The sequence below is a fragment of the Saccopteryx bilineata genome, chromosome 4 (genome assembly GCF_036850765.1).
Source record: "Saccopteryx bilineata isolate mSacBil1 chromosome 4, mSacBil1_pri_phased_curated, whole genome shotgun sequence".
In the NCBI taxonomy this organism is placed as follows: domain Eukaryota; kingdom Metazoa; phylum Chordata; class Mammalia; order Chiroptera; family Emballonuridae; genus Saccopteryx; species Saccopteryx bilineata.
This window is the reverse complement of record NC_089493.1, coordinates 277,765,410-277,792,458: the sequence shown is the minus strand read 5'-3', so window position 1 is coordinate 277,792,458 and position 27,049 is coordinate 277,765,410. Positions and strand designations below refer to the sequence as shown.

Sequence of the window (27,049 nt, the reverse complement as noted above, 5' to 3'; positions counted from 1 at the left end):
CATACAGGAGGAGATTGATGTTCCTGTCTCTCTCTCTCCCTTTCTTTTTCTCTAAAATCAATAAAATAAACACTAAAAAGGGGGGGGGGGTCACTGCAGTAGAGAAATTTTGTTTGGGAACTAAGACCCTTTGCTTAGATCTCCAGGTATCTTTCTGCGGGCTGGGGGTTGTGAAAAGGGGTGTTTGACCAGGGCGCCAGAGGCTCAGAAACAACCTGCACTCTGGGGGGCGAGAGGGGAGGGGCTGCACTGTACTCCTGCATTAGGAGACAGAGCTTCTGACCCGCGTGCCAATGAGTCCCTTGACTACTCAGTTGTTGCCTTGAGAGAGGCAGGTTTTTGGGTCTTGAGTTAGATAATAACTGCTCGCATGTCAATGTCCATTTTTAGAAATGCAAACAATTTGGAACATGACAGACCTACTAATTTGAGCCACACACTTTTTTTCCCCTCCCCTGTGAAAAACAAAGCAATTATGATTCCCGTGACAGCATTTGGAGACAGTCAGCATCCTTGTCCTCACACCAGCCTGTTGTTGTCTGATGCAGTTAGCAAACAGGTCAAGCCAGGTCAAAAGGAAGGGCTGGGAAGCTGTTTTTCTACCCAAACTGGGCTAATTTCACCTGTCTTGCTTAATTTACCTTTATTTATCCTGCTCTGTGTAAGGAAGAGAGAAGGTGGTCCAGAGAGGGGGAGGCCAGGTTCCTCCGGGGTCACTGATCTTCCTCCGGCCTGTGGACCCTGAGTACCGTCTCTGGGAGGCAGGATAAGAAGGTTAGGGCAGTGGTCCCCAACCCCCGGGCCGCGGACCCGTACCGGTCCGTGGGCCATTTGGTACCGGTCCGCAGAGAAAGAATAAATAACTTACATTATTTCTGTTTTATTTATATTTAAGTCTGAACGATGTTTTATTTTTAAAAAATGACCAGATTTCCTCTGTTACATCCATCTAAGACTCACTCTTGATGCTTGTCTCGTAAGTTCGACAATTATATTTAAAAATACCACAGTTTTTACGCTGGTCGCATAATTTTATTTTGTGCATTTATCTGTCCCACCCTAAAGGCCGGTCCGTGAAAATATTTTCTGACATTAAACCGGTCCGTGGCCCAAAAAAGGTTGAAGACCACTGGGTTAGGGTTTGTCCGGCTCCGCCTCCCATACCCGCCGCCTGCTTGCAAGGGAGACATGCAGGGCCTGGTGGCTTCCCAGGGCGTGGTGGCTTCCCAGGGCGTGGTGGCTTCCCTCAGACACACCTGGCACCCAGTCACAGCGCCGTCATTTGCATGTGCTGTTCTTATTACCTTCAGCAAGTCACTCAGCCAATCTGAGCCCCTATTTTTTGATCTGTAAAATGGAGATAACACCATCAGCTACCTCCTTGGTGGTTGTAAGAATAAGATGAGCCTGACCTGTGATAGCACAGTGGATAAAGCGTCGACCTGGAGTGCTGAGGTCGCTGGTTCGAAATCCTGGGCTTGCCTGGTCAAGGCACATGTGGGAATTGATGTTTCCTGCTTCTCTCCCGTCCTTCTCTCTCTCTCTCTCTCTCTCTCTCTTTCTCTCTCTCTCTCTCCCTCTCTCCCCTTCCCCTCTCTAAAAAATTTAATAATAATAATAAAAAGAATGAGATACAACATATGTCACAGTGCCTGGCATGTGGAAAATATATCTGCATGAGGGTCATTACTGGTATTAATGAAAGGCTCTGAAAAATCCCGTGGGGACAAACACTCAGACTCTGTATAAATCATTACTTTCCAAACACTGTCGATATCTGACCTGTTTTTTTTTCTTCTTCTTCAATAAAACCAGTTGGTATCTTAACATCGAGTGGCAGCATATGGGTAGGAATCCACAATGGTAAAATGAGAATGAGCTGAGAAGTAGGCAGAGGGGAAGTGTCACCTGGGGAGGCTGGATAAGGAAGGGGTAGCGGCGAAGGAGAAGGACAAGGTTCCTAAAGGTACACGTTTTCTGCTTTTACTCACTTTGTACGTCACTTTGGAGGGGAACCGTATCTGCCAGGTCAAGAAACTGTAAACAGATCATACCAGTTTGCACTAGTCACCGATCACTCCAGATGGATTTCCATGCAGGTTGCCCCCTAGTGGTCACTGCTGTTGATCCACCCATGCCCAACCCTGGGAACTCCTGGCATATTTGTTTAAAACCCAGGACGGAAGACACCACCACGTCAAACCCAGTGGACTCTCCTAATTAATATAAAGAAACGTCTTTCGAAATGTTTCTTTTACAAAGTGAATCTTTGAACCTGACCTGTCTCTTAGTCTAGTGCTGCTACGCTGGAACACTGAACTTGGGGGAAGCTGCTAGCCAAGGACTGATTTAATTGCTCTGGCTCTGATTAGAATTAGGCGGTATGCTCTGATCAAGTCACGCCCATGCTCAGAACCTCCATTTCTGCCATTTCCTAAACAGACGCGATGATAATATTCACCCTCCGTCGAGTTTGGGGCAACAATTTTATGAGACAAGGCAAGTAATACACTTCAGTGAAGACAACGAAGAAAATACACATCACCCAGCTTGCCTGCTTTTACAGAGGAAGGGGCTGAGACCCCTGAGATAAATGATGTTGCTCAAAGTCACACAGGAAAATTGAATCACACTCAGGGCCAGGACTCAGACTTCAAAGAATGGCTTAAAGACTTGACCCAATTATTACTGAAGAACCTTGTTAGAAGGATAAATCTTAGGCTCACCACTTTTTTTTTTTTTTTTTAATTTTCCGAAGTTAGAAGCGGGGAGGCAGTCAGACTCCCACGTACGCTTGACCAGGATCCACCCGGCATGCCCACCAGGGGGCAATGCTCTGCCCATCTGGTCCGTTGCTCAGTTGCAGACGGAGCCATTCTAGCGCCTGAGGCGGAGGCCATGGAGCCATCCTCAGCGATGGAGGCGCATTCACTCTTAAAGGACTGGAACCAAGGGATGAGGGGTCTCCACATATTTTCACTCATTCTTTTAAAACGCATCTTCTGGCTAATTCTATGTACACTGTAGTTTGGGCTTACCTTTTTTCTAAGACCCAAGCCTAGATGCAAACACAGTTTGCCCTCAAACACCAATTTTCGCATGCCAGGTTCTCCAAACATGATTATTTTTGAAATAAAACTGTCTTCTCAGTTGCAGTGTGAGCTGGGGTTGCAGCTGGAAGGCAAGGACCTTGGAGGTGAACAGTCGTGAATGAGCTGTCCTGCTCGGCTGCTTATCAGCTGTGGCAGAGTAATTTGGCAGCCAAATGACTTCATATTTCAGGGCCTAGGTTCTCATCTGTCACATGGAAAAATGATATTGCCGTGTCACCCATCTTAAGAGGGTTTAAATGAGATAATGTTGTTGAAATGGCCGAAACAGTGTCTAGTCCGTAGTAGGTACCCAATAAATCTTAGTTATTTCTTCCTTCTAAGGAAACTGATGTGGTTCAGTGATAAATGTTCTTCCAAGGGATGCTAGAGAAGGTGCACAGCAAAGAAAAGGTGTAATTTGGGTTACAGATTCTTTGGAGTGCACATCTCTGGGGGAAGAAGTCACCTAACGGCAGCCTTAAAGAATCACTTCATGAAATTCAGGCTTTTGAAACTTTCTAATTTGGGTTATTGGTTTGCTGGTGAGCAGTAGGGTTTAGAGAAGGTGGAGGGTAGGGAGGTGTTTTTGTTTTTAAGTAGAAATCAAATCCCACCAGCTCCTGAGTCCAGCCTCTTTGGGAGAGCGCACAGCAAGCTCCAAGCTTTGATGAGCTTCCTTGGGAGCCTATAGGGCATGGAGTGAGTTAGTGCAGGGGATTTTTGCTTTGCTGAAAATTCCATTGCAGCAAGACTGCAATAAGCATTTGAGCAGGCTGGAAGTGAGTGTCTCTCTAAGGCTAAGGCAGCTAGCTGTCATTGATTCAGACGCCTAGCACCTTGCATGGCGCCCACAGCACACACTCCACGTACACTTTTCAGTAAGTTATTAAGTGAAGCTGGACAACCTGTTGACTTCTGAAGAGGCACTGGGATACAGCAGAAATATTAACCAGAAAGAAGTCAGAACTATATTCTAGGCCAGGCGTCGGGAACCTATGGCTCGCGAGCCAGATGGGGCTCTTTTGATGGCTGCATCTGGCTCGCAGACAAATGTTTAATAAAAAAAAAATGTTAAAAATATAAAACATTCTCATGTATTACAATCCAGTCATTTTCTACCGCTCATGTTCATGGTTGTGGGTGGTTGGAGCCAATCACAGCTGTCCTTCGGGACAACACCAAATTTTTATTGGATAATCTGTAACATACACGGGTCGTTGTATGGCTCTCATGGAATTACATTTTAAAATATGTGGTGTTCATGGCTCTCTCAGCCAAAAAGTTTCCTGACCGCTGTTCTAGACCCAATGCTGCTTCTACGCAATTGGATTCCGTGAGCCTTTCCTATAAAATGGAAATTTTGGATCCCTGATCTCATTAATCTACTCTATTGTTAAAGTAAAAATCCCGGGCTTTGCTCTGATTGGTTTATCTTGTTATGTGCCCACCTCTGAACAAATCATTATGGTAAAGGCAAGGAGACTTTTTTGTAGTCATTAGGGAATGGCTGGGGGTAATGGAGTGGAAGAGCATATCATCCAGACCACATGGACTATGGCTAGGGGAGAAGGAGATTCCCACATGAAAATTAGGGGCTCCTCCAGGAAGTAGGTTGAGTGAATGACTGGTATTTGTATTAGTTATCTATTGCCACAATAGTGCAATGTAGCAAATGACTTCAAATCTCATGGCTTAAAAAATTATTTAGCCCAGCATTTATTGAGTTCAGGAGTCTGTGCACCAGTGATTCGTGCAGATGCGGGAGATTTGTCTAGTCTCAGCTGACCTTGCTCATGTATCTGGGAGTTGGTTGGACGTTGACTGATCTAGACTGGTTTTAGCTGGAATGACTGGAGTGACTTTTATCTTAGAGAGCATAGCCCAGACACGTTCTCATGATGTTGGAAGAAGTGCAAGAAAGCAACCCCAAACCAGCAAGTACTTTTTCAAATATCTGTTTATATCACATCTGCTTACATTCATTAGTCACATGGATGAATTCAGAAGCCAGTGGTGGGGAAACAAGATCCTCCATTTTGGGGGGTGAGTTTCAAAGTCACATGAAAAAGAGTGAGGATACAGGGAAAGGTAAAGAATTGAGGTCATTCATGCATTGATCTAACATAAGCTCCCAAACCTTAAAATGATTTACTTGGAGAGGGTCCTTTGTGACAGCAAATTAGAAGGGGGTACACAGGATTAAGGATAGTTAACCTTTATTGGATTCATTTTAAAAACCACCAGTTAGATAAAAATTTTACCAGCTGGGAAATTGATCGGAAGGCCAAACACATGGTGAATTTCAGAGAAGAAATATCTGCGTCTATGGAGTAGCCATGCAGGATGCGTGCAGAGGCAGTGGACGAGTGCATGGTCTCCACCTGGAACCCTTCTGTGCAGGGGGCTCGGCGGGCAGCCACGGCTGGAGCATGAGATCATCCACTTTTGTCCAGCAGCCTCTCAGAACGTGGTGACTAGGTAGCAGCACTGCCTCAGGGAGGAGACAGAGGGCTGGAGGTTTCTGAGGCCTGTCCGCAGCAGGACACGGACAGAGGGCTCCCTGAAGCCACAACAGAAAGGCTCATGGCACAGCCTGGACAGCTTCGGTGCAAAGCTCCTGCCAGACACTGTTTCAGAATCCTCCCCAGCAAAGGCAGCAAGACCTCTGGTTAGGAGCCCTCAGGGTTAAGACAAAAAAAAAGGGCCAGGTTCCCGGATTCCCTTGTCAGTTTTCACTCTGATAGAGACATGGCTACAGAAAACGTATGGGGTGCCTGGGAATAGCCCAGGACTCGGAGCTTCATTAGGACCTAGTTCAAATGTGATTTTGCCCTGCTTGTGTCTCTACAGCAAGGCCCTGGACCAGGAGAAACATGGCGAATTCGCCATAAAGACTGGTCTGCTCGTCTCCTCCCCTGCCCTCTCCTGCCTGGGAAGTTGGGTTTTTTTTTCTTGCCTTTGTTGTTTCTGCCAGCTGAGACAGCTTCAGGAACCTGCGTAGCTTTATAGAATCTACTTCAAAAGAAGAGAGAAATACCTGGATAATTTTTTTAACAACAGGAACTGTCCCTCCTTTTTACTTTTTAATTGAGCTTGTGAAGGAAAAAAAAAATGAGACCCAGAAAATATTACTACAGAAGTAAAAAAGTAAATACTGTCCTACTGTAGCAAAAGGCTCCAAAATACAGTGGTTAAAAAGAAAGAAGTCGCCCTGGCCGGTTGGCTCAGTGGTAGAGCATCGGCCTGGCGTGTGGGAGTCCTGGGTTCGATTTGCAGCCAGGGCACACAGGAGAAGCGCCCATCTGCTTCTCCACCCCTCCCCCTCTCCTTCCTCTCTGTCTCTCTCTTCCCCTCCCGCAGCGAGGCTCCATTGGAGCAAAGATGGCCCCGGGCGCTGGGGATGGCTCCTCGGCCTCTGCCCCAGGCGCTAGAGTGGCTCCGGTCGCAACAGAGCAATGCCCCGGAGGGGCAGAGCATCGCCCCCTGGTGGGCAGAGCATCGCCCCCTGGTGGGCGTGCCGGGTGGATCCTGGTCGGGCGCATGCGGGAGTCTGTCTGACTGTCTCTCCCCGTTTCCAGCTTCAGAAAAATACAAAAAAAAAAAAAAAAGAAAGAAGTCTATTTTTCTTTTGCATAGTAGCTTCAAGGGTCAAGGCTGGTGGGGCAGCTCCGCTCCATGTCATCACTCAAGAACCCAGGCCCCTGCAACATTGTTTCTCTACCTCCCTCTACCATATTATCCTCTTCTGCATCGTTATCGTTGATTGTTGGGATAGTCCGTGGAAAGAGAGATGAGAGAACACCCAAGGCAGCCAGTTTTCTTTTAAACAGATAAGGCAAAGTGAAAATTGGATGCATCACTTTTGCTAACATTTCATTGGTGAGAAGTTAGCCACCTGGCCAAATTTAGCCTCCAAGGTGGCTGGGGAAATTTATTTTGGAGCTGAGTGACCACACAATCCAATGTAGATGATATCTGGAAAACAGGGAACAGTCTTTTACAACATCTTCTCAGGTCAGGGTATATATATATATACTTAAGGAGTCCTACTATGTGCCACTCATAGTGGTTTGTGTCTTTACATACCTTGTCTCATTTACTTCACTGCGCTCTGCAAAGTGGATCTTATTATCCTGATTTTATACTGTTTTTATTTTCTAAAAACAACAACAATAGCAGCTACCATCTATTGAATACCTACTATGAGCCAAGAACATGGCTACTTTACAAAAGGCACACAATTCTCTTCAATGCCCTCAGTGCCCTGGCACATGGGCATTACTATTTTATTTTCAGTTTTATCAGGGAAACTCAGACAACTTAGCTAACTGGCTCAAGATCTCCAGATTATAAGTGGAAGAGCTGGGATTTGAACTCAATCTATCTGCTCTCATAGTTTATGCTTTTTCTCTTACATTGGAAACAAGATGCTACAATCACAAAATCAGGCATGCATTCTCCCAAATTGTTATATACTGAATAAACCTGCTGCCCAATTCCTTCTAGTTCTTGACTATATTATTAATAGCCCTACCTCTAAAAGTATTTCCTGATCTTACTGCTGAAGTCTTCCTTTCAAGACTGCTATCACTGTGAAGAGCCCGGTGTGAGATTCAACACCAACACTTTGTTTGTCTCTTTGTCATCATCGGAAGTGACTGCTGCTCCCTGAGGGCTGGGGAGGGCAGAGTGGAAGCCCCCTGAAAAGAAACGATGGTGAATATCTCAAAACATGGTTTTGCTCCATTGTCATATTGGACCCAATCTTCAGTTGTGACATTTTGATGTTTCTTTGAAAAATACCATATTTACATGGCTACTCTAAATCCCTGGTGTTTTGAGAGGGGAAGCCAAGAAAAGTGTTTTCTCTACATAATTCTCACCCTGTCTTCCCTTTTTCTTAGTTTTGGAGGAATCTTTTTCTTGAGAGAAACCCTCCTTAAAGAAACAAGGCAGTCTTCTCTACGGCAGGCAAGTAGTTAATTAGTGGTGAGTGTTGTAGCAACACATTCATAAATTCCAAGATCCTGGAATTCCGCCAAGTATCTTGTGTTCAAATTCCAGCTCCACCACTTGGACAAGTTACCAAAGCTTTCTAGCCTCAGTTTCCCTATTTATAAAGTGAGCGATACTAGCACCTACCTCATTAGGATGTTGAGAGTATTAGAGGAGTTAATGAGCGTCGAGTCCGCAGCTGAGTAACCAGAACGGAGCACACACGTGACGAAGGGGAGCCTTTACTCAGGGAGCCGCTGGGGAAGCCGCAGGGAGACCGTGTCAGCACCTACCATGCTGCTATCCCCACGCCATCTAACCAGCCCGGCCCCTTCACGCGGCTTCATTCCACCTCCTCCAAGCTGGGGCTGCTAAAGGAAACTCATGGCTCTGCAAGTTTCCAGCCAGGGATACGGAGCCGGCCAGCAGCCTGCTTATCCTGCCCCAGAAACAAAGGAACTTCACCCAGGCTTTAGCCCTATCCCTGTGAAACATAGCTCGCTCAGCCTTCTGTGATATGAACTAGGTATTATTCAGGGGTGTCCAGAAAAACCAAATCATAGCGCATACGGTTGACCCTTGGACATCATGGGTTAGAGGCACTGACCTTCTGCACAGTCAAATATCTGCATAACTAGTCATCCCTCCACATTCGCAGATTCCCAGCTGCGGCGTTGACCCTTGAATGACATGGGTTTGATCTATGTGAATCAATTGAAAAAATTCACGTATGAACTATACCCATGCAGTTCAAATCCGTGTTGTTCAAGGGTTGACTCTATATGTATATATATGTATGTATGCTATTGGTTTGATTGAACCAATTTCCCATAATAAATCTCCTTTCATGTATATATATAAAATAGAAATACATATATATCCTATATGAATATTCATATATGAGTTATATATATATATGGAGATTTATTACGAAGAATTGGTTCATGCTATTATGGAGGCTGAGAAAGTCCCACGGTCTATTGTCTGCAAGTTAGAAACCCAGGACACCACACCTGGAGGTGTGAGTCTAGGCTGAGTCCGGCTGTCTGAGAACCAGGGGAGCCACTGTTGTAAATCTCAGTCCAAAAGGAAGAAGACCAATGTCCCAGCTCAGACAGGCAGGAAGGCAGACCATGCATCCTCCTCCCTCTGCTTCTTGTTCTGTTCAGTTGCTCAAGGGATTGGATGATGCCCACTCACACTAGGGAGGGCAGACTACTTCGCTGAGTCCACCAAATGCTAATCTCACCCAGAAACACCTTTACAGACACATCAAGAAATAATGTTTAATCCCAACAACCATGGACCAGTCAGGTTGACACATGAAATTAGATAATACAGACTAGACGATCGGAAGATGAAGAATCCTGCCTATTTCTAGTGTTTTAGAGAATGCCATTGGAACTGAAATGTATCCAGTACTTCCGCTTCTTCATCCAATGCATATGACTGTACCCCTACTCTGTGCCAGGCACTGGGCGAGGAGTTGGGGATACAATAGTGAGCAGAGAAGATATGATCTCTACCCTCATTGGAGCTTCTATTCTAATCAAGGGAGACAGATAATACACAAGTAACTAAGAAAGATACTTTCATAGAATGATATAGGTTAATCAAGATAGGGAGAGGTGACAAGAGAAACTGGGAGGCAGGAAGGCTCTGTTTTGACTGGGTCATCAGAAAGAACTTTCTGAAGAAATAGGTTTTGATCAGAGCACCAAATCGCCAAGAAGGAAGCAGATATGCAAACAAAAGGAAGAGCATTTGGCAGCGAGAACAGCAGGCCAAGGGGCACTGGCTCTGAGATGGAAAGCTCCGTGTGTTCAGGAGCAGACAAGAATCCCATGTGAACTGTGACAAATAGTACCCCTCCGATCTGTGTCTACTCAGAACCTCAGACCGTGCCACACTCGGAAATAAAGTCTTTGCAGATGGAATCAAGTTAAAACGAGGCCAGATTGCATTAATGTGGGTCCTAATCCAATGACTGAGAAATTTGCACACATGGACCCATACACAGAGGACAGACTGGTAAAGTCAGAGGCAGAGACTGGAGTGATGAGCTATAAGGCACAGAATGCCAAGGATGGCTGCATCCACCAGAAGCCAGAAGAAGCAAGAAGAGACCCACTCTTAGAGCCTGCAGGGGGAGCGTGACCCTGCTAACACCTTGGTTTCAGACTTCTGGCTTCAAGAACTGGGAGAAAACCTGACCAGGCAGTAGCACAGTGGATAGAGTGTCGGAGTGGGATGCGAAAAACCCAGATTCAAAACCCTGAGATCGCCGGCTTGAGCGCGGGCTCGTCCGGCTTGAGCAGAGGCTCACCAGTTTGAGTGTGGGGTCGCTGGCTTGAGCGTGGGGTCATAGACATGACCCCATGGTCATTGGCTTGATCCCAAAGGTTGCTGGCTTGAACAAGGGCTCACTCGCTCTGCTGTAGCCCCCTGTCAAGGCACATATGGGAAAGCAATCAATGAACAACGAAAGGGGCTACAACGAAGAACTGATGCTTCTCATCTCTCTCCATTTCTGTCTGTCCCTATCTGTCCCTCTCTCTGGCTCTCTCTCTCTCTCTGTCTCTTCCCCCCCCCCAAAAAAAAAAAAGAACTGGGAGAGAATACATTTCTATTGTTCTAAGCCTCCTGGTTCGCAGTAATTTGTTATGGCAGCCCTGGAGAACTAATCCACTGTGTCATGGGCTCATAAGGGCGGGAGAGATGGAAGTAGACAAAGAGCCAGAGGCCGGTCGTGCAGACCTCAGGGCTGTTGCAGATAAGTTGAATTTTATTCATAGGTTTGATGGGAAGACTAATCACTTCATTTCCACTTGTTCTTGGACCAAAGGCAGGGACAGATGAGGGATGGGGAAAGCTTTGGTTTGCTTACCTGAAATCCATCACCTGAAACCCACGTGAGGATGGGCTGCGGGAAACCCTCCGTCAGTCCGGTACCTGTGGCCCAAGGAAAGAAGGTCGGTGGGAGGCCCCCTGCCGAGACCTTCAGATGTGCAACTGGTTTTGAAAATTGATTATTACCTTGACTGTCTCCGTTTCCACAGAAGCAGGACCTCCATCCCACCTCCCACCTGTACGAGTGTCTGCTGCTAATTAGGAGAGAGACAGATGGAGGAAGGTTCAGTTTCATTTTACAGCCTCAATTCCTTCAAGGCAATTAAGCTCACTGGAAGGAAAGCACCTTTTTTTTTTATTCTTTCTGCCTCTTTTTAAATGAAAAAAAAAAAAAAAAAAAAGAAACCAAGCCGGAGAGGACCAGCTTTGTTGAAAGGCTCACACATCTGTTTCCTGGGCGACTTGTCAGCCATCTGCCCACGAGATACCAGGGCTGATTAGGTTAATGCATTTATTAATAGGGCTTACAAAGCTGTTTAATGAATCTGTTACTTCCTTCACAAGGAGCTTTTTTAATATACAAAGACAGGGACCACACTGCACAAAGCCCAGAGTAGCCATGTCAGCATTTCCACCCGCTCCCGGAGCCAAAGCAGATGCGACCAGAAACCCGAGAGAGAGGGTTTCGGGAAAATTCCATGTTCTGGTTATGGGAACAGTTCATCCACCACCAACCACACACAGTGTCGTTGTTGGAATTCTCTTGAGAAGAACTCTTTGAAGAACAGGTGTGTGCCCCAGGCAAGGAATCTGAGCCTGTTCTTCACCTCTTTAAAACACATCAGATTCCAGTGGAGGGCGGGTGGTTATACTGAAAAGCAGGTGCAAATGACACAGTCTTGCCAACAGGACATTAGGTGATATAGTGGCCCTTGCTTTCTTCGCTCCACCACACAGATACAGTTCCAGTTTCTTCAAGACACCTCGTTCCCTCCTGCCTCAGGGCTTTCGCAAATGCCTCCCGTATCAGTTAGCTAATTCTGCGTAATAGCAACCAGTTACTAAGTTTCTGCTTCTGGGTCTGCTGGGCAGCTCTTCTGGTTCAGGCTGGACTGATTGGTCTCGGGCAGGCTTACTCAGCATCTGGAGTCAGCTGGCAGGTCAGCCAATGGCCGTCTGGTCCAGGATGGCCTCGCTCCATATTGGCAGTGAGCAGGCTGGTGGTGGTGATGGGCATGGGCAACTGGCCCGCAGGAGTCTCATCCCACAGCAGGCTGACCTAGTCTTCCTTCTCCATGTGGATGAAGGATACTGAGAACCTGAGAGCAGAAGCCGTAGGACTCATAAAAGGCTACGTTCAAGACATACATGACATCAAGCCAATTACAAGGCCAAGCCAGATTCTAACGGTGGGGGGATAGAGTCCTCCTCTTGATGGAAGGCACTGCAGAATATGATGGCCATGTTTGCTGCACACTACGTGTCCCCTCACCCGGAATGCTGCGCTGTGACTCTTCGCCACGTCGCAGCCCCAGAGCACATCTTCAGGATGCCTTTCCTAATCAGCTCTTCCTCTCAAATAGATCAGTGCCCCTTCTTATGCCATGTCATAGGGCACACTCGGTCCTCAACACCCGTGGTGGGTGGTGGGAAGCAGAGAGGGAAAGAAGAAAGGAGAGAAGGTTGGTTGATTTAGACACGTGCCTCCTTTGTGCTTAGCAGGTTGCCTGACTCAGAGCGAGGGCTCAACAAATGTCTGTTGGATCTAACCCAGCTCTTTCATGGGCCAGGAAGCAAAATATATGTATTAAATAGTTACTATAGTTCAGAATCGTGTCACGTAGCTTATACAATCTCAGAGAATTTATTCCTCGTGATAAACTGCAGAGTAGTTTATATTATCTCCATTTTACACCTAAGAAATAGAGTTTTAAGAGGCTAAGTGACATCCGGAGGTCTCATAAACTTGGGTGTGTCTGATTCCAGAGCTCACAGACTTTCCTGTCTACTCCGCTTGGGTGCCAGCTACTGAACACCTTCTATGCTCGGGGAGTGCCTGGTGCCAAGCTCACCAAAAATACCAGTTCGGGGGTGAGTGCGGAGAAGGACATAGAGTTTCCATGTGCAACTCCGCGATTCCTCTTGATGAGGCTTCTTCCTGTGTCTGCACCGACTCGGCAGGTGTAGGATGCCTCGGACTATTTTTCTTTAGATCTTTCTGAGAAGACACTACCTATTTCAGCTACTGAGACATCTACTTCATCATCAATTTTCTCAGCTTGTCAGAAGCAAGAAACCTGGAAGGCATCCCATGTTCTGAGCAGACCCGAGACTAGTCCGCGGTCTGGAAGGAGAAACATGAGGATGAACGATTCTGGATCATGCCCGGGAACATAATGACTGCGCGTAAGCCTTCCATGAGGAACAGGGAAAGGGAGTATCCGCTCCAGCTGTCGTCCCGATAGTCCCTGTTCTGTTACGGTATCTTGCTCATACATGAACTCACTGAATATTTACTTATTGAGGATCTAATATCTGCTAGGCACTAGGTTGGACATTGCTTATGCAAGAATGAGCAAAAATCAGAGCTGGCCCTGCCCTCTTGGAACTCCAGTGGGAGAGATGAAGAATAATGACTGAATGGCACAGGGAAGTGTAAATGGCAGGCATGACATGGGCCATGGACAAGAGCCTACCATGGTGGGATCCGCCCTCGTCAGACTTCCTAGAAGGGAGTGGTAACTGACGCGAGAGGCAGTTGGGGGAAACAGGAGTGAGATGGGAGGTCATTGTCTTTTAGTTCTTTACAGAGATCTATGTGCCGACACTGTGTTAGGTGCCGGGGCTCAGCTTGTGCTTCCCAGCTCTGCCTACATGTTAGAACCTCCTGGGGGTAGGGCATTAAAAAAAAAAATCTATGTCTGAGCCAGACCCTCAAAGATTCTGATTAAATTGTTTGAGGGAGGGGTCCAGGAATCTGAACTCTTGAAAACTTCCCCATGTGATTCCCATGTCCTGCCAAGGTTGAGAGCCACTGAGTTGTACAGATGGAAAGAGAAGGCCCCTTGCTCTCGAAGCTCCCAAGCTCTACTGGGAGGACATAGATGTGACAATGGAAACTTGTAAAGCAGCACGGTCAGTGCCAGGGTGGAGGGAGTGGGGTCCCTGAGGGAGTCCGGGGTCAGCACCTCAGCTAAGTCTTGAAAGATGAAAAACAGAGAATCCTGCATAAATGAAGGGGTGGGACAGGTCTGTGCCAACATCTGGTTCTCAGACCAACTCAGAGATCTCACTGTACTCGTAAGACCGATGCTCTTCCCAGCACGAATCATGTTTGCACTGTTATGTAATTCGTGGGACCATTTGGTCACTATCTGCCCCTCCCTAGGCGAATACCCTCCCGGAGGGCAGGGACCAAGTCTGTTTCTGATTCTGCCTTAGATTTCCAGTGTCTAGCACATGCCCCACGGATGACTAAAGGACAGAACAAGTTGCTCGAAGAGGTTTTGGTAGATGAGTGACGTGGTCAGTCTTGCCTTTTAGAAATATGCCCTCGACTGCAGTGTGGAGAGTGGGCGGGGGGAAGTGAAACTCGAGGCAGGGTGTAGAGCAACATTCAAAGTGCGTGTGAGGGGCCGGAACGGAATAGGTTAGAGAGGTGCTTGTTAGGCAAGGCGAGAAGGACTTAATGGGTTAACAGTTGGGCGGGGAGGAGGGGGAATGAAGTCAGCAACTGCTCCCATGTTTATGGCTTAAGTGACTGAATAGTTCCCATGCCAGAGAGAGGGAGGAACCTGAAGAACAGGTGCGAGTAATGTTGATGCGGTCAGTCTGGCCTCCTGGAATGGGGGGAGGGGTGCCAGTGAACCTGCCCTGGATGTGACTGGATACCTGAATTTTGAAGTTCAAGGGGGATATCAGAGTATGCTTCCATGGAAACTTCATTGCATTGGAAACCTAGAACTTCGCTCTGGAGGGCGGGAAGATGGAGATCTAGTCTGACTCATGGCACTGTGAGCAATGCATGGCAGTTCCAGGACTGTGTGCTCTCAGCTTCCTCAGTAGCAGGCTCCCAGGTTCCCTTTGGCTTTGACATTCTGTATCTTTAGACAGCTGTGGAATTTATGCAAAGGAGGACTTTCTCTTGAAAGATTGTATCTGTCGGGGCCCTTTACATTAACAAGAACAGAAGCCCAACTTAAACTGTATGAAGCCTACAAAGTGAACGTGTGGCGTCCTGGGTTAAATCATTTCCACAGTTTCGTAGTCTGTCAAGCAGGGGTTAACATCAGGATTATTGAAAGGATCAAACAATAAAAGAAACATGGAACTGTGATGGTCTGCGTGAGTTTACGTAAATCCACGTGTGTGATAGGATGGGAGGTGGTACATTGCATGAATTTACGTAAATCCAACTGTGTGATAGGATGGGAGGTGGTACGTTGCATGAATTTACATAAATCCACGTGTGTGATAGGATGGGAAGTGGTAAGAGTGGATGAAAGGACAGCACATATTTCTGGCCTCTCTCTCGAGATGTAAATTCAAAGAGGTATTGATAAGAAATTAATTTAAGAAGTGTAGAAGATCTAACAAGGAAATAATTGTAAGAGAAAATAAAATAAAAGGAAGTCTCATAAATTTATCAAATAAATAAATAGGGAAAGAAAGAAGAAGAAAAGGAAGAGAGAAGGAAGGAAGGAAGGAAGGAAGGAAGGAAGGAAGGAAGGAAGGAAGGAAGGAAGGAAAGGAGGGAGGGAGGGAAGGAGGGAGGGAGGGAGGGAGGGAGGGAGGAAGGAAGGAAGGGAGAGAAGGAGGAAAGGAGAAAGGGAGGTAGAAGGAAGGAAAGGAAATGGAGAAAGAGAGAAATAAAGAAGAAAGAAACAGAAAGAAAGAAAAAGGGAAGAAACAGTGCTGGAGAGTGGAAGAATGGAGTGGAAATTGGTCTAACGCTTTTGCAGTATATATTTGTTGGCAATATATATATCAAGGGCCTTAATAATGTTCACACCCTTTAAAAGTAATTTCACTTCAGGTAATTCATTTCAGGGCTGGATAGTAAATATTTCAGCCTTGTGGGCCAGGCAGTCCCTGTCTCAGGACTCAGACCTACCACTGCTGAGCGTGAGCAGCCCCAGGCAATAGGAAAATTAATGGGCGTGGCTCGGTGCCAGTAATACTTTATTCTCAAAAACAGGTGGCTGTGGGATTTGGTCCATGGCCTATAGTCTGCCAGTCTCTGATGTAAACTAAGAAAATATTTTTAATGTTATTCTAAATTCAAAGAGATCTGTAGTCTAGAAGATTCTCCTCTCAGTTTATTTATATTAGCAAAATATTGGCACAACTTGAATGTTCATCAACAGGGGAATTGGTTAATTTTAATAGTTTCATTCAATAAAATATTCTGTGGGCATTAAAATGTGTTTATTAATTTATAACAACAGGAGGGAATGCTTGATGGAATATTGCAGGAAAAATCAACTATTTATAATGATAATTGTAATAATGGCAGTGGCAAATATCTAAGTATTTTACATACATCATATCATTTAACCTTCCAAGCAACCCTATGAAATATACCTTTTACTGTAAACCAGGGGTCCCCAAATTACGGCCCGCGGGCCACATGCGGCCCCCTGAGGCCATTTATCTGGCCCTGCAGCACTTCCAGAAGGGGTACCTCTTTCATTGGTGGTCAGTGAGAGGAGCATAGTTCCCATTGAAATACTGGTCAGTTTGTTGATTTAAATTTACTTGTTCTTTATTTTAAATATTGTATTTGTTCTCGGTTTGTTTTTTTACTTTAAAATAAGATATGTGCAGTGTGCATAGGGATTTGTTCATAGTTTTTTTTATAGTCCGGCCCTCCAACAGTCTGAGGGACAGTGAACTGGCCCCCTGTGTACAAAGGTTGGGGACCCCTGCTGTTAACACTTGTCTTATGCAGAAGCTGTGATAATAAAAGTTAAATAATGTTACACTACCAGTAGTTGACAGAGTGGGGATTTGAACACCGCTCTGCTTAACTGATAAAAGAAAACAAACACACTAATGAAAATCCCCAATTAATTCTCTTTATTGAGAAGACCAGAAAAATATTCACTCCGGTGTTGATATCGGCTCTTTTGAGTGGTGGGGATAGATACAAATATGTCTCCATACTTTCTCTAACAAGAATGCTCCATTTTAATAACAAAGAAGCACCTCTTGCATTTTGTAAGAAAGCGCATGGCAGAGTGTTAGCTATGAGTGTGGTGGGAGACGTGTTTGTTTGAGGGGGTCTAGCAATGCTGTTGGGGACGCCATTACCGTCTTGGTCCTGCTCTTGTTTGTGAGAAGGACATGACCTGTCCTTCCTGCCGTCTGTTCCAGGTGCAGTTCCCAATGTGTGTCTCGTTTGGACTGTTGGCCCACTCTGATGCCGTTTTCAGGGTGACTTGCCAGTCCCTAACTGTCTCTCTCTCTCTCTCTCTCTCCCTCTCTCTGCTCTCTCCTCCCCTTCTCTGTCCACCTGTCCCACTGTCCAGCCGACAAGATAAATGACGACTTCTACTCCAAGCGCCGGCACCTGGCCGAGCTGGCCGCCAAGGGGAACCTACCTCTGCACCCCGTCAGAGTGGAGGACGAGCCGCGGGCCTTCAGCCCGGAGCACGGTCCCGCCAAGCAGAACGGACAAAAGTCTCGCGCCAACAAGACGCCCCCACACCCCCTGGCCTACAATTCCACCACCAACTTCAAGGGCTGGGACCCCAACGAGCAGTCCCTGCGGCGGCAGGCTTATGGCAACAAAGGCAAGCTGGGCACGGCCGAGTCAGGCTCCAGCGACCCGTTGGGGACTCGCTCCCAGCACTACCCGCCCCCGCAGCCCTACTTCATCACCAACAGCAAAACGGAGGTGACTGTCTGAGCTTTCGCTACGCGGAGTTTCTTGGAGACCACACTCAACTGAGAGGCAAAAAATTATTCCGGCCCACACCCTCCCTGGCCTCCCCTCCACAGCCACCCACACTCACTCCGCGCACCAACCGACCAGAAACCCGCTGGTGACATGGAATCACGCTTTTCCTGGGTCGTGCCTAATGCGTGTTGGTGGGCAGCTGAACAGGAATCCAGCATGGGCATCCAGCAATACAACAAAGGGGAAACTGAGGCACACTCTTTCGACTTCAGTCCCACGGTGGCCGGACTCGCAGGCCCAAACCGTGGGGCTAATTTTTCTTTTCCTCCTAACTTGAAACTAAAATCTATGATGAAAAATACCAGTAGCACAATTTAGAGAAATTGTCCATTTGAGCACATATACCATTTACCACGAGCTGTCTGTTTCTGGTTGAATGAGCCGGGGTGGAAGGGGGCGGAAAATGGGGGTGGACACTGGAGGTGAGTGCATGTGCAGAGAGCAGTCATTTGGGAGGAATTTATGCGCATTATAAGCGCTCTCTAAGCCCTAAAAGTGGTGACATGGACACCATTTCGCTGAGCGCGAGACAGTAACTGGACGCTAACCATTCTATTTACAGTCCTTTTCATATCATGAATGTCGGAAGCAAAAAAAAAAAAAAGACACACACTCAAACTCACAAAACATGACCCTGAACCCACCGACAGCGATGGGGAAGGAAGAGCCTTTTTAGGACTCCCTTTGAGACTATGACCATGGAAATGGGAGGGAAGGGCTTTTATGGCGGGGAGAGGGTGCAGAGAGTGTAAACTAATTTCTTTCTAAAGAAAGGAAAATGAAATATAAGCCCATCACAAAATGGACAAAGACAGCAGATTCATTTTTGTCCCAAATCTTCAAGACTTAGGAAAAATCCACAATGACATCAAGAACAAAGAAAAGAACAATCACAGATGAAAAGTTGACAAGAGGTGAGAAAAGGACCCAGAGCGGCCTATTTCTGGCGTGTCCCCCTTGCCTCTGAGACAAGACACACACACACACACACACACACACACACACACACACACCCGGTCCTTCACGGACAGTCAATCCCTGACTCCCTTCCCTTCAGCCCATTGCCGCCGCCGCCGCAGCTGCCGAATTTCAACTGCTTTGGACTGAAAATGTCATAAGTGTGGGTGGTGCCTTCAATGTGTTCCTGTTTAGTGACAGTCGTATTTCCCAAGTGCAACCTGTGTTCTCTTAGCCTCCCTCCCTCCTGTTTTTCTGCAGTGGTGGAAGATGTTTCCATCCTCCGTTTGTTGGTGAGCCCACCCCGTCATACCCTTTGAGGGGTAGCTGCATTGCCCGGGGTACAGAAAAACCAAGACCCCCCCCCTACCTCCCACACTGTCACAAATCCATGAGTTCTACCATTTTTCCAGCTCCCCCAACCCACTGGGCATTGCTGCATCCCATAATTCCCAGGGGCCCTCCAAACCACCTCCCCAGATACTTAAGTGCATTCCTCTCCCACCCAGAATTCTCCCGGGTTGATTTAGTTTGGTTCTCATGGCCAATAGCCCTTGGGTGTCCCACGAAGGCAGTTTTCATGCTAGTTCTATTTGTTTGATGGAAGCCCAAAGAAGGTTGATGAGAGAGAGGAGAGATTTGCATTTAAGGTAAGAAGTTTTTTGACAAATCCCAAAAGGTCTTAGCTACTTAACGGGAACCTTCAAGAAACCCCCTAACGATCCGGGTGTCAGAAGCTGCACAGGGTCCCAACAAGATTCAGAGCATTTCCCGGATGCTGGACCCCAGCGTTCCGTCTCACCCATCTCTCCCTTGGACATCATGGAATCAGAGAAGCCAGGTGGTCATTGTCCCATTCGCTCCCAGCTGATGTGTGACATCGACAACGCGTTTTATCTCTCTGGGCTGCCGTCTCCTACCTGAAACCCAAGATGCTGAGGCCTGATCAAGCTTTGCAAACTCCTTGAAATAGCAAAACTCTGCCTGTTTTTAAAAGTGAAATTGTGCACAGAAGCCACTATCGAAAGTCTCCTTTCATAACAAGGCTCTGTGCTGGACGAGATGGGGGTGGGAGATTTATCGCCCACTTTCTCAGTCTCTTTGCTGGGACCCTGAGGCTCCCCATAGTGGGGTAAACCAAACCACGAGGCTTGGTTTCCTTGAGTTATCTGTGTACCTGCAACAAACCTTTGATATCTCTGTATCACCATCACAGTGTATCTAAATCGATTTGTTTTCAATACATTTTAAATACTTTTAAAAGAAAAACTTCCTGCCATCCTCACAAATTAAAAAAAAAAAAAATCCAGCATCAGTCACTCGAAACAAAAAGTAAGTATAAAAAAGTAAGTACAAAGGCAACAAAGCAGCAATTGTTAAGTTCTAGCTAGGTCCTGTTGCCTGTGGGAAGGTCTAAACTAGAGCCTGGTGTTTGTGTTCTCTCTAGCTCTCCCCCCTCCCCCTTTCCTTCTCCTCTGTCCCGCTATCTCCCTCTCTCTCCCTTTTTCTTCATTAAAACAAGATTATCACAAGTTAAAGAGCTGTTAAAGATCTACCAGCCTCTAATGAGTGAATCCTTGAAGTCACCAGATGGCTGACAAGAATGCAAAGGGAATCAATTCCAACCTGACTCCGTGTTAATTAGCGCTGTGTCCATGTACTACCAGCATGGCCCGCAAGCTAGCGGATCACAGCCCATGTTTCGGGAGACACTGGGCTGGCTTGATCTGGGAGGTTCCCTCCAGTTTAAAAGTTCTGGGATTCTAGTCTCCCTCTTAGCTTAACTTTGCTCCCTGCCCTCTACTCACTTCCTCTCTCCTTTATCCCAACTGTGATTAAGGACCTTTCTTGGTCTCTAAATTTACAGGCTTTTCTTTCTTCTCTATGTTCCTTCTCTTCTGAGTAGGCACCGTCCACAGTGCCTTCCGTTAGCTGGGGACCTGCAGCAGAGTTGTGGCACAGTCAAAAGGACGGAGCAGGGATGGCAGCCCAAGGAGAGGAGTACCTCTCAGGCTCATGACCTTCCAATCGGCTTTGGGAACCAAACCGAGGGGGGGCATGTGGCCAGGGAGACGTATTCTTTGGCCTCCTCTGGGGAGGGTGGACAGACCTCATGATGCTGAAAGGGCTTCCTAAGGGATGAGCCAGGGAGCTGTGACTACCGTGGACCTACAAGGATCCAATAGTTAGCGTAAGGAGACATAGAAGAGAAACCAGAGCAAGGCAGAGAGACTGTGTCTTCCCCGTCTCATGCCCTGGTCCTGGCCGCCCCCACGAACTACCCCGACTTCCAGCCCCGTGGGCCCACAGTCCGACTGCCCTCTGCCCTGCCCAAAGCCCCGTGGGCCCACAGTCCGACTGCCCTCTGCCCTGCCCGAGCGTCTCAGCCCCCCTCTGCCTCGGGCTCTGCCTGACCTCCTCCTCATCTGATTCCCTCAGTTTTGTTTTGTTTTGTTTTGTTTTCTTTGTGCAAATGGAGCATATTTTATGTGCAAATATTTTAGTAACCGTATGTTCTGCAAGTAAAACCTGTGTTAATACTTGTCGACAAATGCAGAGTTTATGAAACCAATAACACTTCCTACAATGAAGAAAAAAAAAACCACATTTGTTTGTTTTCTAAGAATGTTTATTTGTAAACATATGTATTCACTATATAAAATGAATTTCTTACCTGGCAATAAAACGGATTATATGTGATGCTGTTGGGGTCACCCTGTGTCTTTCTAGGGTTCCATACATAGCCTAACCTGAGTTTTCATCGGGGGACACCCAGGATTAGCACAAAGAGCTGAATTTTTAATATTCAGAACACATGGGAAATCATTACAGGGAAAAGGAAACACTTTAGTTAATAGCAACTCATACAACGTTTCCGGGAGACTTTTTTTTTGTTTGTTTGAAGCTTTTCTGATGAGTCTGTGCCATGTCTCTTAGTTCACGTCCTGCCTTATAAAATGTCCCCTTGCTAGGACTCCTCATCAAAACTACATTTATCTTAAATGGTCAAGAATCCTGCTTAGATTTGCACTTTTATTTTTTATCAGTGGCCAGGGTTGTGAAACACAAATATTGAAAAGATGGGAGAGTGGATTCTTTCCCTACATATTAAATTCTATTTCTTGCCTGGCTTCTTGTTAGCATTGAGTTTGACATTTTCAGGTAGAAACCTGCCTTCGTATGGTTCCCTCGAAAGGGGCTCTGAGACACAGATTTGAGTGCAAGCAGTTTATCTGAGAAGCGAAGGGGTCGCTGGTAGAGAGGGGAGGTGAGACAAAGGAAGGAAAGCGGTTTGGTAATGGGACTCTTTCATGCCAGCCGCCACTCTGAGTGACTGCAGTTTAGTGCTGCAGGGGAACTTGGAGAAAGGGTGTAGAGTTATCGCACACTCAGAATTATCGCACCCAAACAGAGAGAGAGAGAGAGCTGGGGTGTGTCTACACACCAACTCCCATCAGGCAGCATTTGAGCCTTGCTTTCAGCACCTGTTAGTAGTCAGAAACTTCTGGCTGTCCCGTGTGAGGTCAGAGGCATTTCCGTGGCATCGGAGGGAGGAAGCCCCGGGCACAGAAGTGTACCTGCTGGTAATTGGAAGCCAGCCATTGTGTACCGAAGTTCTTCCTGAAGACCCAAGGGCTGGAGGCAGGAGCTCACAGGGGCTGCTCAAAGCCCGAGGTCTGAGCTGAGGTCTCCTGGGAAGGAAGCTACCACTCACCAGATACAGATACTTAGAGAAATTGTCAAAGTCAAGCAAAAGAGGACAGGGGGCCATAATCTGCGGTCAGAGTGAGTCACTGGGACGTAGAGATCCTTCACAGATTAGGTGGGCGTTCAGTGTCTCCCAGACAGAGGAGGCCCCATGGGCTCGGTCTCTCTCTCTCTCTCTCTCTCTCTCTCTGGCATAATTCTGGTTATTGGAGAAGTCTGGATGTCAGAGCAAGCTCCTCCAGCATTTGGGAACTGTCAGGGATGGAGTCACTGGTCAGCAGCCATCAGAGCCCCAGGGATGCAGTAGAAGGACAGGGAATCTTGCCTTGGGGACTGGGGTGGGGATTAAACACTAAAAATTTGCTCATAAAGCCACTGATTGGTTACAACTCATACGCAACAATCTGATAAGGTGTATTTGTAGATCTCCCACTATGTGCCAAACACTGCTGAAGACTTGACATGCGTTGTCACGTTTGGTCCTAACAAATGTATGAGGTAGGCAGCACTGCAGCTTCGGAGGTGGGAAATCTATCTAAAACTGGAGTAGTTTTGCCCAAAGTGATTTAACGAGTAAGTGGTTAGAACCGGGATTTGAACTACGGAGCTCATATCATACCAGTGTTTCTCACTTGGATAAGCATGTAAATCAGGCGGAAGCTTGATAAAAATGCTGATTTTCCAGCTTCTCCCATAGAGATCCAGGTGAGGTAGGTCTGATTGGGGGCCCAGAATTCAGTGTTTGTAACGGATCCCCCATCATCACAGTGCAGATGCTCCTGGTCCACACCCTGAGAAGCGCTGCATGATGCCACGTTCCCTGATCCTGCAACGCCCGTGGGCTTTCCCTGAGGGCCCTGGGATGCAGAAGGACATCGGAGGGAGGTGTGTGCTCCGGAGAGAGGGACGCTCACTCCTTGGCTCCAGGTCCAGTGTTGAAGGTCTTGCTCTGTTATGGACGGAGGCTGACTCCAAAGAAACTGGATGCTGCTATGGATTCCAATTTGGTATGTGCCCTGGGGCCTGAAACAAGCACTCTTTGAAACTAATTCTTTATCCCAGGAAGGAGTCTGGGAGAGCTAATCTCCACTCCTGCTCTCTCGCTGACTGAGTGTTCCTCCCCCTCCATCACTGTGGCATCTGGAGAGTCAACAGATCAAGCCCCTTATCACCGCCAGTGTTTGGTCCTGGATGACCAGGATTTCGCTGGGTGCAATAATCATTACTACTGTACAGGCTTCTGTGCACTGAGCACTTGCTAGGCACTGAGCTTTATGCTAAGGGCTTGGCGTTGCTCCAACTGCTGTGGACCGATATGGAGGTTCTTAGCTTTTTTGTACAATGGGCCCCTCTGACAGGCTGGTGAAGTCTATGAATCCTTTCTCAGAATGAACATTTTAAATGCACAAAATAAAATAGAATGTATAGGATTACAAAAGAAATATTATCTTAAAATACAGTGAAGAGAAGATTTTAAAAGCACACATTTGTGATACAATGATATACGTGATTTTTTTTTTAAAACTAATGCATTAAAACAAAATCTAATATCTAATCCAAATGCCATTTAAGGTGACAATACTGTGATTCTATTGGTGGCATAGTTCCAGATCAATGCTAATAGTGTGATGGTTTGTTGTACACATTTATAATTGAGGGACATACCAAAATTCAACTAGAGGTTAGTGAAAAATAAAGATTGGTGTTTACCTTCCAAGTTCCCAAACCCACTGAATTTTATCCAGGGGTCCCTTAAAGGTCAATGGGTCTCGGTTAAGCACCCATGGACTGGTCAGACTCAGAGCTACATTATCTGTTCCTCCCCTGGATCTACTGTCTCCTCTTTCAAACAGGGATAATAATAGCATCACTATCATTAGCTATTGTGCGAGATAAAATAATAAATTAAAAGACATTAATTAACACCTAGTAAACACTTAAGAGTCAGCCTTTGTTACAATTCTTATTTCACTGAATCCTTAAGATAACCCCATGAAGTAGCATTTTTTATTATCCCCCACTCCCAGAAGAAGAAACTGAGGCTCAGAGAGATTCAACTTGCACAAAGTGGGACAGCAAGCCAGCAACAGAGCTGACTGCAACCCAGATCTTTCGAATTCCACCTCAAGCTTCTGCCCACATAGCACATTGTATAATTGTTTTGCAGCAATTGTATTAAAAGTCCTCACAACACTCTGGAATAGGGCCAGCCAGACCCTGGGGTGGATCGTGGTGCTATTCCTGGCTCTTTACCCCTCCCCACGGAGAAGGGCATGGTCCGGAGGTCCAGGAAGCTCTTGTCAGACTTGTCTGAGGATGCTTTATTTAAAGGCATGTTGGAAACAGTTAATGATAATGTCCTCCCATTTAAAACACACTTTCCCCAGCCCAGTGCTTTGAAGATCCCAATTAAAAGGACCTCACTGTCCCAGAAATTTTCAGATTCTGTTTTTTTCAATCAATCTCTGTAGAAATAAAGTCATTCCCCAAAACTGAAAGATCTTTCTCATAAGTTCAGACAGTCTTAGCCTTGAAAGAGAATAATCTGTATAATAATAATAATAGCAACAACTCCTTTTGCCACCAATGATTGAAATTTTATTATGCGCCCGGTACCAGGGTAGGCACTGTACATACATTGCCTCATTTTCTTCTTTCAACAGTGCTCTGAGGAAAAGGTATTGTTTCCACTTTCTAGATGGGGAAAACTGAGGCACAGAGAGGTGAAATGACTCATCTAAGATTGTACACCTAGTGAGTGGCAGGGTTGGAATTCAAACCCATATATACTGCTCACATAAATTAGGGGATATTTCAAAATGCATATGAAGCGATGAAATATCCCTGCATTTTTGTGTATATGTAGGTTCCACAGCGAACCCCGTCACAGTGATTCATTTCATTCTTTCATGACTCACCCCTGTGCTTGCTTCCTTTGGAGTAAAGAGTTGGGAACCATAGTGTGCACTAAAATTGTTCCAAGGAGATATAGCGACGTCCAGGGAAAAACAAACTACTCTGGATCAGGTGGAATCACTAGTCAGTATCCACTCCCACCAGCTGTCCCTGACCTGGAGGCGTTGAACTAGCCTGGTGCTGCCTCAGTTGGTGTTTCTGTCCGTCTGTCCTTCAATGAAACAGAATGCTTTCATTTTCCTGATGTGAACAGAAAGCAGCTCCAGGACTGGCCTCTGGAGCAAGAAGACAAGAAACTAGAAATTTTGATTCAATGTGTATGACCTTGGGGAAGTCATTTCCCTTCCAGAGGAGGCAGTGTAATCTTTTGGGCAAGAGTAGGAAGGACCTCTGGAGTCAAAGGATCCTTGTCTGAATTCGAGTAGGTATAATAATAACACCTATCAAAGGGCTGTTATAAAAATGATACAAGGCAATCTATATAAAGCTCCAAAAGTAGCTCCCAGACAATATTATTTGCAAGATTTTAAAACCTCATTTGGAAATCATCAAATACCCCAGGCTTAGCAGAACGGATTAAAAGAAATACCAAGTTTCTTTGCTTTGGGTAAGACATGTCTGAATTTGGTATGGTGCCATTTCTTCTAATCCTTTGGCTGTTGGTGATGTTACAAGTGTGTTAGTGTTAGAGATCTGATTTTACTGCAGACCTTTTTAGATACAGTCTCAGTGAATTATGGGGAAGAAAATAAGTTCCTGCTCAATGAATTTGTGGTTTGCTTGATAGAAGAAGTTTTTCAGATCTAGAGGTATAAAATCATAATGAAATCCATGGTGATAAAACAGATTGTGAATTGGTTTCAGATGGTTTATTAGTTAACCATTGCTGCTTAACTACGTAATTACTCCAAAACTTTGCAGCTTAATACAATGCACATTTATTATCAAGGTTGGGAATCTGAGCATGGCTTAGCTTGGTCTTATGCTTCTGGGGTCTTTCAGGAAACTGCAGTCAAGATATCAGGCAGGGTTGAAATCTCATCTGAAGCCTCAAGTGGGGAAAGAACTGCTTGCGGTCTCACTCACGTGGCTGTTGGCAGGGTTCACTTCCTCAGGGATTGTTGGACTGAGGGCCTTGGTTCCTTCCTGGCTCCTGGCCGGAGGCTATCCTCAGTTTCTTGCCATGTGGACTGCTCCAATCTGTCAGCTTGCTTCATTCAAGAGGACAAAAGAACATGTCTGCTAGCAAGACAGAAGTCACAATCTCTTCTTATCTAGTGGCAGAAGTGACGATCCCTCAGCATGGTCCCATTCTATTGGTTAGAAGCAAGTTGCTCAAGGGGAGAGGATTCCTTATGGCTGTGTAGACCGGAAAGTGGGGGTTATGCGGCACCAAGTTAGAGGCTGCCTGTCACAGATGGTATGTAAGGCCCCTCGGTGCAGAAGCCTGAGCTGTTGTGTCTTTTGTGAGTAGTGAGTACCTGAGCGCAACTATGACCCCTCTGACTCTTTCAGAGAGATAGCTAATTTACCTGAGACCAAATCTTAGCCCCACCATTCTGGGTGCCTC

The 27,049-nt window shown here is 46.3% G+C and overlaps 1 protein-coding gene across 3 annotated transcripts in view; it reads left to right on the top strand.

Annotated features, from left to right (window-relative positions):
- SHISA9 (shisa family member 9) overlaps positions 1-20,594 on the top strand; it is a 308,294-nt gene extending 287,700 nt beyond the window's left edge. For all 3 annotated transcript variants that reach the window (XM_066274824.1, XM_066274823.1, XM_066274822.1), the window contains one exon: positions 17,468-20,594. In XM_066274824.1, the coding sequence (XP_066130921.1) occupies positions 17,468-17,847 (380 nt within the window). In that variant the 3' untranslated portion in view covers positions 17,848-20,594. The remainder of the gene's footprint in view (positions 1-17,467) is intronic.
- The last annotated feature ends 6,455 nt before the right edge of the window (positions 20,595-27,049 follow it).